The following is a 12,703-nucleotide window of genomic DNA, read 5'->3' on the forward strand; positions in this document are numbered from 1 at the left end:
GATCAGAGCAACGAATAAGATTTTATCTAATATTAATATATTAAACATAAGCAAAAATTAGTTCACATAATTTTTGCTTACTAGGTCCCAAATATTATAAAACATAAGTTTAGGCCGGTATTTAAAACATCAAATATTTAATAAACAAGTACAGAATGTCTTAATTATGTTATGATGTAGTAGCAGTAGAGTTCCTTGTGAAAGAGTTCGTCCAGGGAAGTACTGCCACCTAACCTATTTCTGCCACCAAGCAGTAATGTGGCCAATACTGCGTTCAGATTTTGAAGGGTAAGGGTGCTTGTGAAATTACAGACACATGAGACTTGTCAACTTATGGCTCAGAGTGACAGACGCAGTGGAGATGCCCCTCAGATCTTTGCGACTTTAAGTTTTGATATTATATTTTTAAAAATCAAACCGAATTGCATCGAATTTCTAAAATCAAAACTTAGTACTGAAAGCATAGTGGTAATAAAAGTAATGTTAGCATGAATTTATATTTCAATTTAGTAAACGCCTACATATCACGGCTTCTACGTTTTGTATAACACTACAGAGTGTATAGGTATTAATAGGTACTTTATTATAAGAACCAGCCAACCGAACAGTAAATGGTAAGTAGCCACGCGGGGCACTCAGTCTGTAGTTACCGTAGTTAACATAAATGGCGCCCCGCCCATTGAATGTCACTCAACCAATAAATAAACTTCTGAACGGGTTAGTTAATTTGTTATTTTTTTTTATAAATATTGTCATTTTCAATGTTTTTAACATTATTTTTAGATTAAGGGTAATGTGAAAATTATGTATCAAACTAGAATTAAATAGGACTATTGACTACGTGTAACGTATTTTAATTAAAAAATACCTACACGGCTCGAACCTACTCGCTGTTTGAAATTAACATAATAAGGCTTCAATAGATCGTACGATTTTGTTTACGTATTGGTAAGGAAGGTAAAGGGCCATATAGTAATTGGATAGCAAGTTCACATCTATAATAACAATGCTAACCAAGTTTAACAACCGTAGTTATAACACGTTACTGCAAGAATCCACATTAAAATTCCAAAGGCCAATCAAACTCCATTAATATCTATTACAACCTCGTCGATACATTAAATTATTTAAATAAACCCTCACGACGTGATTCAACAACTGTATAAAGTCATAACCCGCCCATATCGCATCATTCATACATCAAACATGATTGCCTACATACAATTTGCCATTTATAACTCGCCGGGTTTTATGACTGCAAGTCGTAAACTAATATAAAAGTTCGAAGCGCGAACAACCGATAGATTATAGAGTTTTATTGGTCAGTTTTACAACGTCGAATTGAGAATTCCTAAATAAATTAAATCCCTGAATGATTGTAAAGGGAGTAACGTCCATGTTTCTCTAACGTAACGTACTAGACTTTTATAATCAATACTAGATGGTACCAATGATCGACATTTCAAGGGAAGTGTGTCTTTAAACTTGAAATAACTTTTTGTTTTTAAATATATATCAATAGTTATTACTTTACTTGACAGATATAATCCTCAAGAAAGATTATGCTATAATGTATTTCATAAAAAAGCCATTATAATTACTAAAAAAACCCAAAATAAGAATTTCTTTAAATCTCCAGTAATTAACACCAAAAATCCACTAATTAACTAACTAGTAATCGTCACTCACCAATAATAAACATGTGAACGTATTACTATGGTACAAAATTTTGTCCTAAATCTTATTAGAAATGAGTTTAAAAAAAAAGTCGATCAGTCTTGCACCACCTTACTGTGTCACTTTGAAAATTACATACAGAAATACTTACAAACCAAAATTGGTCCGTCGACGTGTTGACATCAAAAACGAACAGTGGCGTTATAAGTCACCCTTAAGCATCACTGATTTAGGTTCGAAAATAGTTTGCTTACTCAAATTTTTCTTATCATGCATAAAAAAACAAATAAAAAACAACTCCAGATAATTTTTTCGAGAAGATATTTTTGTAATTAATTATAAGTGATTAAGAAGATTGTTCAAAAATAGATAGTGAATGATGAGTACTTTTAGTAAAGGGTAATGCGAGGCCTTCCTTGTTTATTTACAAAATACTATATAGTTTTAGGTCTGTCTTAAGAGGAACATAGGTAAATAATTACTATGTCATGAATGACTGTTTGTTGTCATAATTAAATTTTAAAAAATACGGAATACTATTGGTATCTACATAGTTCTCCGCTTAGGTATATTAGGTAATAAGTTTAAGGCGTTACATACCTTCATGCCACCAACCAAAATCCACCATCATAAAACGAAACATGATTGAAATTAACGCACTTATCTTCTGTTTATGTACATTACTAGTTATGTCTATAAATAGGTGAGACATGTTTAAAAAAACTGCTTTCTATGGTTTTACGTACCGGTGAGCAAGGAGCATAAGCATAATACTCACGACATGGGTGGCCTAGCTATTTTTAATTAGATCATTTTTATCAGTTAATTAGTCAAAATAACTTTCATGTGTAAGTGTAGAAATTCCTTTGCCTTGCTAGGGTGATTTTAATTACATTAATTACTATTCTTATCATTTTATGTAGACGTTTCTTTTTCGTTTCCTGTTTTAAAGTTTCAGACATGCATACTTTTTATGTTATCTTTCAACTACTGTGTGTGACATTATCTAAATATTATTCTCTTATTATCTTTGTCGTATATATATCTCTTTTAATATATTCAAATTACTGATATTGATAGTGCTTCCCTTTACTAAAAACCTTGCGCACTTGTAACAACAATGCTAGGTTTTCACAGTGATTACCTGTTCTAAAACTTAAGAATCTCTAGTATTATGAGTATTAGAGTAATAATATTAAATCAGAGTAACAAAATGAAGTGAATAGTTAATTTGATTGTAATATTAATGGTGACTTTACTAGTCAAATGAAAAGAAAATTAGTAAATATCGAGTTCTCAGGTTTTCGCGATTGTAACACATAATAAATGAAACTATTATTTGGGATCTAATTCACGTACTATGTTTTTTCAAACAAACCAACGACTTTCGGGCCTTTGTCATATAAGTCAGCAGTGACCATTATAAAAAAAATAGTTTAATTTCCTATTTAATAGTAAATTCAAAAGCGAAGTTAACAGTTATTTTAATAATCATACTGTTATCCAAATAAACAAATATTTCATTTATTATTCATTCGTTGTAATAAAATTTATCCAATGGCTTTATAACATCTAATAAATTGAGTTTAAATACTCGTAAGGACGCATGAAACGACTGTTACAATGTTAAGACGCTATTAAGAGCCGATAGTGCCTTGTTTATAACTTGAGTTGTCCCCCCTAAATGCTTAACTAGACTTTACTTACGGGTTTGCTTACATTCATTTGCTTCATGGTTGTGCTTCATGGTTTGATTTAAAATCGGAAAAACAATGGTGTCACGAGGAAGCCAACATTTTTACCCAAAATCACGTAAGGTTGACGACTTAAAAATTTGGATTATTTTAAGAGTTTGGTTTATCTGAAATTAAAGTGAGATAAGTTTCCTTTCCTGCGAATAATATAGTACATAAAAGTAAAACCTTTTCATTAGAATTTTCAAGAGATAAACCTATCATCAATATTAAATTATAACATGCGAAAACTAAATTTGTTTATATTTTAGATAACCAAATTAATTAGGAGATAAATGAGCAAACGAGTCTCTTAATGGGAGGTGGTCATCATCGTCTCTGGACATTGCAACACCAGAGGAGCTATCTAGTTGTACACATTCAATATTTATTAATGTTGAATGTGTACAAATGTTATATACAAAGTTCAACAATATTTTTTTTTTATTTGAAACATCAGAGATCGTACTGCCTCCATGAGCTAAACGGGTTACTACCACGGATTTTTGTCATCCAAGTACGCAGAAGTTGTATAATACCTTTAGTATAAAGTTTTTGTTTCACTATAGTTTTAAACCTCGTGAAAGGCAAATTTTGTATATCAACCGGAATCTTGTTATAGAAGCGTATACATTGACCCTTAAATGATTTTTTGACTTTGTGAAGACTACTATCAAGAAAAGCTAGTTTATTTCTATTCCTCGTATTAATGTAATGTCTGTCAATAGTTTTCATAAAGAAATTACTATTCCTTTTAACACAAATTACATTTTCATAAATGTACTGTGAGGCTAGCGTAAGAATGTTAATTTCCTTAAACTTATCTTTCAAAGATACTTTGGGGCTCAGATTGTAAATTGCCCTAACTGCACGTTTCTGCAGGACAAATGGGTCCCCCCATTGCAATTTAGCATCTAACATTATACTTTTTTTTTTAGAAATACTAATCGTCGCTCTAACATTGGGTAATGTAAATTCACACAATTTGTTTTTTCTTATTCAGGAGTAGGTTATTAACAGCAAACCAATCAACTATTTTATATATAGCATTGTTCACATTGTCGTAGGAACATTGGTGCCTTTTAACTTTAAATAATAAGGAAGTATCATCAGCAAACAATACTATCTCATGTTTTATACCCTCCATAAGGCTAGGTACATCATTAATATAAACTAAAAACAAAATGGGCCTAGAATTGAACCTTGAGGGACACCCATGCTAATTGCAGACCCTGATGATCTCGTACCGTTAACATCGACCCTCTGTACCCTACCACGCAAATACGATTTAAGAAGGTCGAGATCACGTCCCGTCACACCATAATGGCAAAGTTTCCTGACCAGTGTATCATGGTGCACGCAATCAAAAGCCTTGGAAAGGTCACAGAATACACCAATAGCATCATGTGAGACTTTCCATGCATCAAATATATGATTAATCAACTCGACACCAGCCTCGGTTGTAGAGCGACCCCGAGTGAAACCAAATTGTTTAGGAGACATTAAGTTATTACTATAAAAATATGTACACATCTGACTTAGAATAATTTTTTCAAATAATTTACTGACAGTTTGTAGTATTGATATAGGTCTGAAATTGGTGGGATCAGAAATACTACCAGATTTGAAAAGTGGAATAACTTTACTTTGCTTCATGAGGTCAGGAAAGACACCATCATCAACATATTTATTAAAGACACAGGCTAAGTAAGACGCAATACAATCAACTATATAACTAATTACTCTGACTGAAAGATCATCAAGATCAGCAGAATTTTTTATGTTTATAGTCTTAAAGGCTTTAACAATGTCGTTTGGAAATAGATGACGGAACCTTAAATTAGTGACACTAAACTGCATTATTTTCTTTTTGTAAGGATTCAGCGGCGGTGGGAGATGAATTTAACGACTTAGTAGTCAAAATTGGAATGTCAGTAAAAAATAACAAGCCCATTCCACAACTTGCAGTAACGTTAATATTATTAGTTGTCAGATAATTCGAAGATTATTTACCTACATACGATTCGACTGCTTGTTAACATGGATTATTTTTTGTTTCGAAAAAATCCCGCGACACCGGGTATGAATAAATTATTATGTATAACATTGACAGAAAATACGTGTTAAAATGATCCTAGTAAATCTATGTAATATTCAAATTAACTTTCATCATAAGCAAAGAAAATGAAAATATTTAAAAACTTCGTACGATAACAAAAACATTTTTGTAGTAAAAAATTTTTGCCGTAACTCACGTACCGATATCATTTTAAATGTGTTACTTCTGGCTATTCATAGTACAGAGATCTAGTTGTCATGTTCCTGGTCATCATCAGACCTTTAAGATTCGCAGTGTAAAATAACACGCCAGTCTTGAGATTGAAAAAAAAAATACGATACCGGTTCCATACTTCTACAGCAATCAGCAATTCACGAAAAAGGTGAGCTTTTGAGCATATATATAAACATCCAAACATCACTATTTGTCATGAACGCAGTTTGAAACAAACGAACAGACCGAAATTTAAAATAAGTAGTCTTTACTTCATTGCTCTATATCCTTCTCGTAAAGCAATTAAATGCAGAACAAATATATTTTGGAGAAATCGTAAATTGTCAATGGTCGCGCAATTATATAGGGTTCATCGAGTTTAGAATACATGTGTCGCGAATTCTAATAGATGTATGTATGTATATATATATATGTAGGCACACACACACACACACACATACATATATATATATATGTGTATATATATATATATATATATATATATATATATATTGTTGATTAATATTCAATTCATACATATAAAGCGGTTAAGATTCGTGAGACCTACTATAAAATAGTTATTTAAGAAATAATCTTTACTAAAAAAATGTCTTCTGATGTATTTAGAGGCGGTGGGCTTAATTACATACAAAAAATCAAAGCAAAGTAAGCAAAGTTTATTGTTCGTTTGAATTTTAGTTGAAACAAATGAATGTGACTTATGCTCTGGGCGGTTGATTTAAGTGAATAATGTTTGTTTTTGATATAAGCATGTGTGCCAAACTTTAAAGGCGTTAGCCTTATTTTTTTAATATCTTCTTTTATTCTTCTTAGACAGATGATAGCGTTGGACTTTCCTTCTTAAACCGTTGAAATAAGTGCAACTTTCGATTTCCTGATCCTTATCGCAAAGAGGATTTCCTAAATGGGATTGACATTCTCGATTTTCTATACAATTGTTCTGTCTTCTTGATCACTTTTACGGGATCTTACAAAAATAAGCGCCAATATTTCACAATTTGAAATTCACGAAAAATATTTCCTTTGCGTTTATTGGAACTTTGGTGGACGCACGTATTTAAGCAAGAAAAAAAAATTGTTAAAAAATTTTATTTTGTAATTGTTTTTATTCATAAAAGTCAGTCAGTTGTTAATGTAAATACAAAGATCAGTTGAAGTATTGTCACACCATTTGCTACAGTCTGTATATGCTGCTAATCGTGTAGGATATCATATTATGTACACACGTCGATTGAACAAGTCATTGTTCTCAGATGAAGCTCTACCAGGTTCTTAACCATAGTTCAAAAGGTACAGTTAAAAGAGTCAGACAGGGCAGGTCGGGTGAAGAGATAGAATCGCGCACGCTCAAGGAAACGCTTTCTCAATATGGAGAAGTGTATAATAAGCCTTGTACATAAAAGGTAATAGGCAAATGCTACCATATTAAATTGGTTCGGGTTTAGGGATAAGTGGGGTTGTGTTTGTTATTTATTAAGTGTCGATTTTCTTGATTTATTTTGCAAATGTATCCATAAATTTGAGAGTGAAAAATTTATCGGTGAAAAATGGCTCTGGAAATGTCTAATGGATATTACGTCGCCCGTTTGTGGAAACGACGTAGTTGAAAGTTAGTTAAAACGACAAAATAGAACAGGTAGTACTTAATCTTTATTTATGAATCATATATCATATTCAAATGAATTTCTCATAAGCTCAGTCCACGTGGCATTACGTATTTGGTAGTAATCAATCAGTGTTAATAATCAGGTACAGGATTATCTAAGATATTGCCAGACGCGTATATACAAAAAAAATATATAAAGGACAATCCATTTGATGATGCATGATTCAGTGTACATTCGTGTAACTCATAAACAATAAAAGACACCTAATTAGGAATAGAAGGAATATAAGATATTTAAAATAAGCATTCTTTACTAGGTTATAAATCTTTGACTTATACCTAAAATACTTGAACAATTTCCCATGACAAAAACGAAGGACAGCGGCGGTAATGATGCGCATACTAACGCTACAAGAGAGAGATCTTTTATCGTGCAGCTGCCGTACATATAAAACATGCGCTTGCACATGGCCTTAATGCGCCTGCCCAAACTACTTTTTCCCTACTATATAATCATTGTTGAACTAATGTTTAAAGCTTCTGTTTGGTAGTTTTATTGAATTAAAATTGCATAGAAGCATGCCCGGACGAAAATATTCAAGACGTGGAGGAATATAATATATTTTATATTCCTCCACGTTTATTTTATAGGGAATTTTTTTTGGGAAAGAATATTAAGAAACTGCCTCTGTGGCCGAACGGTTACCATGCCGGACTGCCATGCAGAGGTCCCAGGTTCGATTCCCGGGCCGGGAGAAATATTTGTATGGCCTACATTTATTTGTCTCGTGAGTTTGGGTGTAATTTGTAATTGTCTATTTGTGTGTCCATGGCACCCGCGACACAGGGTTTCCCTAGTGCGGGGCTATGTCGAGTGTGTGCGTTATTATTATTATTAGATGTAACGGTTTTGATAGTTTCTTAACTAAAATCTATTGATCGTACGATTATGCTTACAATTCTCAATTTTATTATTTTAATATTAAAGCCTTTTTTCCTCTTCCCTACAACGCATCCATTGACATATAAAACTTGAGTACTTATTTCTTCATAATAATTCAGAACACAGGCAGATACATCATTGAAATAAAAAAATAGCTTTCTCATAAGAGGCTTTATACAATTTACATAATTATGTATTATTAAAAAAAAGGTAGAATTTAAGGTATTAATTAATCAATCATGCTTTATTTAGGATTCTAAATTGGGAGCTTAAACTTATATTCCACAGGATAGCCGTCGACGGCGCGCGGCGTGACAATTTTTACTTAGATTGGATAGCAATGGAGCAGGATAAGGTGGAGGAACGAGGCGGCCTAGCAGTGAAAGCTATTAAAAAAGTATATTATTATCCTCTTTTTAGTTATCTTGACATTAACAGATAGAATAGAATATAAAATTGGTCTCATTATTCAAAATAATAATGCACAAAAGCACCTGCTTGTTTTTATATTTAAAATAATGGTGTAATCATACTAAAGCTACCCTACAAAACTTTGTCGAAATATGTATTACTAAAAATATAAATTAAAAAATATAAAAGTAAATAAAATTAACTGGAAATGACATTTTGATCTCAAACAACGTTAAACTTTTTTAATGAGTACCGTGTATTAAAACATTACATTTTAACATTCTTCTCAATTGTTCTAATTAAAAAATAAAGCGTGGCATGGCTCATTAAGTTTCACCTAGAGAACATACATCGTAGTCTATAAAAAGCACAGGTCTGTGATAAAAAGCAACCACACGAGTTATGTTATTGTGGCGATGAAATTGAAAAACGATAGCAATTGCTTGCTAAACAACCTTTAACTCATTGGTTAACCGGTGCTTAGAAAAAACACGAACTGCTTCGTTAAGGTGTACCAAGTCTCATCGGCGGTCTACCTCCTCGAATTATCACAGAATACATTGAGTTTTTATCATCACATCTGCCTTTTAACAGCTCATGTACTCCTGGTATGTTTTAATTGAGTGAGAAAGGTTGCTATTTATTTTTAATTGAAAATATACTACTGTTTATGAAATTTATTGCGTAATATTAAATAGACACTTATGATGGAGAATTTAATTGATACTTATTTCTAATTTAAGGTTCTGAATGCAGTCTACATAAATAAATAAAAATTTACTTTAATTAACGATGTTGATATTGTTTATTAAGCAAAGAGAATGAAAAGTAAAAATCGATACCTGCAATATCTCACTAAAATTGAGTTGTACCAAAATTCGCTTCTCGATACGTCGGTATCGACGTAACCAATAATTTTTGGGATCGGCTAAATAATTATCTGTTATCGTTGTATTGGCAGAGGGTCGAGGACCGAAAAGATGGCCGACTCGTATGGACAGCGCAACAAGACTAGCCTGATAAATAAGTTTAATGCTACCATAACTCACATTTATGTTTGTGTTTCGTATCTTTTATGTTTTGTGTTTGGCGAAAGTCATTGTGTATAAGATGGCTCAATAAACACATCGATTAACGCAACTCTGCAATGCTCACTTAGAACGAATGTACATAAAAGTACAACAAGGACCTTTTGCGGAATTTGACTAAAATACGCGGACCAAAAATTTCTTGTCCGTTTTCACTCTAATTGAAATTAATTTACTCAAGCGTTTCTGTTGAAATTAATTTTATGTATCAACGCTTTACTCATAACGATCTTAACCATTTTCATCATCATTACCAGTTCCATATAAAGCTAAAACTCATTACACGTTTTGCCAACGCTACCTGCAGACGAAGAATTCAGTTTTTAGCGGCTATGTGTCTCCGGTTCCATTCCTTATTCGGTATCCATGAAGACTATAGTCAATTTAATTAATAGACCTTCCCATCGCCTCGAGACCATCGAGATGAAGTCATTATGCATGCTTACGAAAATTATACGAGGCAAGGCCGTTTTCTTTATTACATCTTCTAGTTCGTATCATAAGCACGTTAAGCACACTTTTTATTAGTCGTTGTTAGAAATCACGAAGCAATCAGTTAAGTATCTGTTCCTAATGTGACGAATGCTATTTGATTGTAAAAATAAAGAATTTCATAAGCCAATTTGAAGTTAGCAAGATTTTGTGATGCATTGATGATGGTAAGTATACGAGTGCACTATAATAGCATTCCTCACGTTTCGACAGTCATGGAGAGAGAGACGGTCGGGAAAGATCAAACGTGATGGCTTCGAGACGGCTTAGTAAATTAAAACATTGCAAAACAGCTATACCGTAGAAGTCTCGCTTGGGCGATTTCAAATATGGCGACGGGTGATGACGAGTCAGTTTTTCGCAACCGTCTCCACTCGATAAATAATGCCGCGGACTTTGACAAAAACTTACCTAGTCCTGTTCGGTGGCCAGCGGCGCACGCTCCTCCTCGCTCCGCCTTCACCGCGCACCCGCCTGCACTCTCCCCGTAGCTTTTTCTGCCCATTCCACGGCGCCTGCGCTGCGCAGCCGCACCGCGAACCGCACACTTCCATACATAACCCTAAATATTTACACGGCTACTCTAAATAATACCTACTTATATTTATGGCAATTTGTTTAACTTCATCGACTATTAAAACTGCAGGAACACGATCACGTTTACACTATAAACTTATGCGAGAGTATTGAAGGATTAAGATGGCGCGGAAGGTTATCTGTTTACACATTAGTCTGATGTTAGAAAGACAGCAGATAATTAATTTAACTTACGACTCTTTCTTACTTAGACATTAAGGGTACGAGACCGGGTCTCTTTGGTAGGCATATTAAATTTGTACAATGTAATAAAGTTCGTCTCGCCGACGCTGCCGAACTGGGGGCGCTACGGTCGCACATAACGTAAAACGCACTACGATACACCTACACTATGTTACACGGAAGAGATTTCTACAAATTGCACTGGTTTCCGAACGCGAACATCTTCGACGATAGCGCGAATTAAAATATAAAATAATTCAATAAATCAACAAAAACAAAACACCCGAAACACAAAAATAATACGACCCGTTTCTATTCTAGCATTCAACAGTTTATTGTTCGTTCAATTAGAAAAACAGTGTGTCTAGTAAAAATTAATTTAAAAAATAATCACAACAACCGAACAACACTTAAATAACGAAAAATAATTATAAACAATTTACAAACACAAATCTAAGGAGTGTTCGGCGGACTGCGAATTGTATTTATCACTGCATAATAAATAGCGTGGCGGGCTTAGTGCTCGGGATGCCCTTGCGCCGCTGCCGCTGCCGCCGCAGCAGCCGCTGCTGCTTTTTGCGCTTGCGCTTGTTTCTCCTGTTCGTTTAACTCTTTTATAGCCTGGATTTCTTTCTTTAATTTCATCCTTCGATTCTGGAACCATATTTTGATTTGTCGCTCTGTGAGGCAGAGAGCATGCGCCATCTCGATGCGTCTCCTTCGCGTGAGGTAGTGGTTTGTATGGAACTCTTTCTCTAACTCTAGCGTTTGATATCTCGTGTAGGTTTGTCTCCCTCGCCTTCTGAGTCCATTCGCTCCTGTAACAAACAAAAAAGGACGGTCATTGACTGGGTTCGTGAGCATAGGGCATGTTTTCAAGTGGCTTTTAAAGTTCTTTCGTTTGGCGGCGTCTGCGCACGTTCCCGGGAGCGTTTGAATGTTGAATGGGATTGGTTGTCTTACACAGTTTAGTTCAAATGACGTTACAATTGCCATTGACGACAGCTTCATTTTGTTGAAACTTCAATATTGATAAATGGCTCCGAGAGGGCCTTTTGCACGCCGCTGAGAGAATTAATACCGCGGTTGCAAACTTGATTAAGAAACATAGTAAACGTGGGAGAGATATAAATCTCTGCTCGTAATCTTAGATAACATCGCTGTATCAATGCATCCATGTAAGTACACAGAAGCATTAATAACTTATCTTTTGTCGTTTTAAAAATAATGAAACTTTCAAGACGTTGTTTTCGCGCCCGAAAGCATTTCCTGCGATACGTTCGCCGCCAGCGGCCTTTCTCGAATTCCTTTCCAAAATTAAACTGCAATATTCATACTGGTATCTTAAACATCGACCAAGTAGTACTTAGTGTCTGCCCGAAAACATAATTAATCAATACCGCAGTGCTTGAATGCCTTTGAATTGTATACCGAGAACTCGATCAGGCGATAACTGAAATAAGCAACCAAGAGCCGAGTCGCGAAAATTCGGCCACGCCATAGGGTTGCCAATTATATTTTATTTTATACCTGCACATCATTACGCCAGTCTCCCATTTTTGTTTTATGTAGATTTTAAAAAGCTTCTTAAAAGTTTATAAACCCAAAAGTTAGTCTAGTCTATAGAAAAATAAAGACAGTTTAAACTTTTTATTTTACCCAGCTGTATCTAGGTGATAAAATATTTTACTTAAACAAGCA

The 12,703-nt window shown here is 34.0% G+C and overlaps 1 protein-coding gene across 2 annotated transcripts in view; it reads right to left on the reverse strand.

The window, feature by feature from the left end:
• The window catches only part of LOC113237890 (homeotic protein ultrabithorax), a 192,089-nt gene that overhangs the window by 35,776 nt on the left and 143,610 nt on the right, over nucleotides 1-12,703 (reverse strand). For both annotated transcript variants that reach the window (XM_026474603.1, XM_026474600.1), the window contains one exon: nucleotides 10,655-11,820. In XM_026474603.1, coding sequence (XP_026330388.1) covers nucleotides 11,519-11,820 — 302 coding nt within the window. In that variant the 3' untranslated portion in view covers nucleotides 10,655-11,518. The remainder of the gene's footprint in view (nucleotides 1-10,654; nucleotides 11,821-12,703) is intronic.

Source organism: Hyposmocoma kahamanoa, unplaced genomic scaffold (assembly GCF_003589595.1).
Source record: "Hyposmocoma kahamanoa isolate Upper Pololo Valley unplaced genomic scaffold, ASM358959v1 94, whole genome shotgun sequence".
In the NCBI taxonomy this organism is placed as follows: Eukaryota; Metazoa; Arthropoda; class Insecta; order Lepidoptera; family Cosmopterigidae; genus Hyposmocoma; species Hyposmocoma kahamanoa.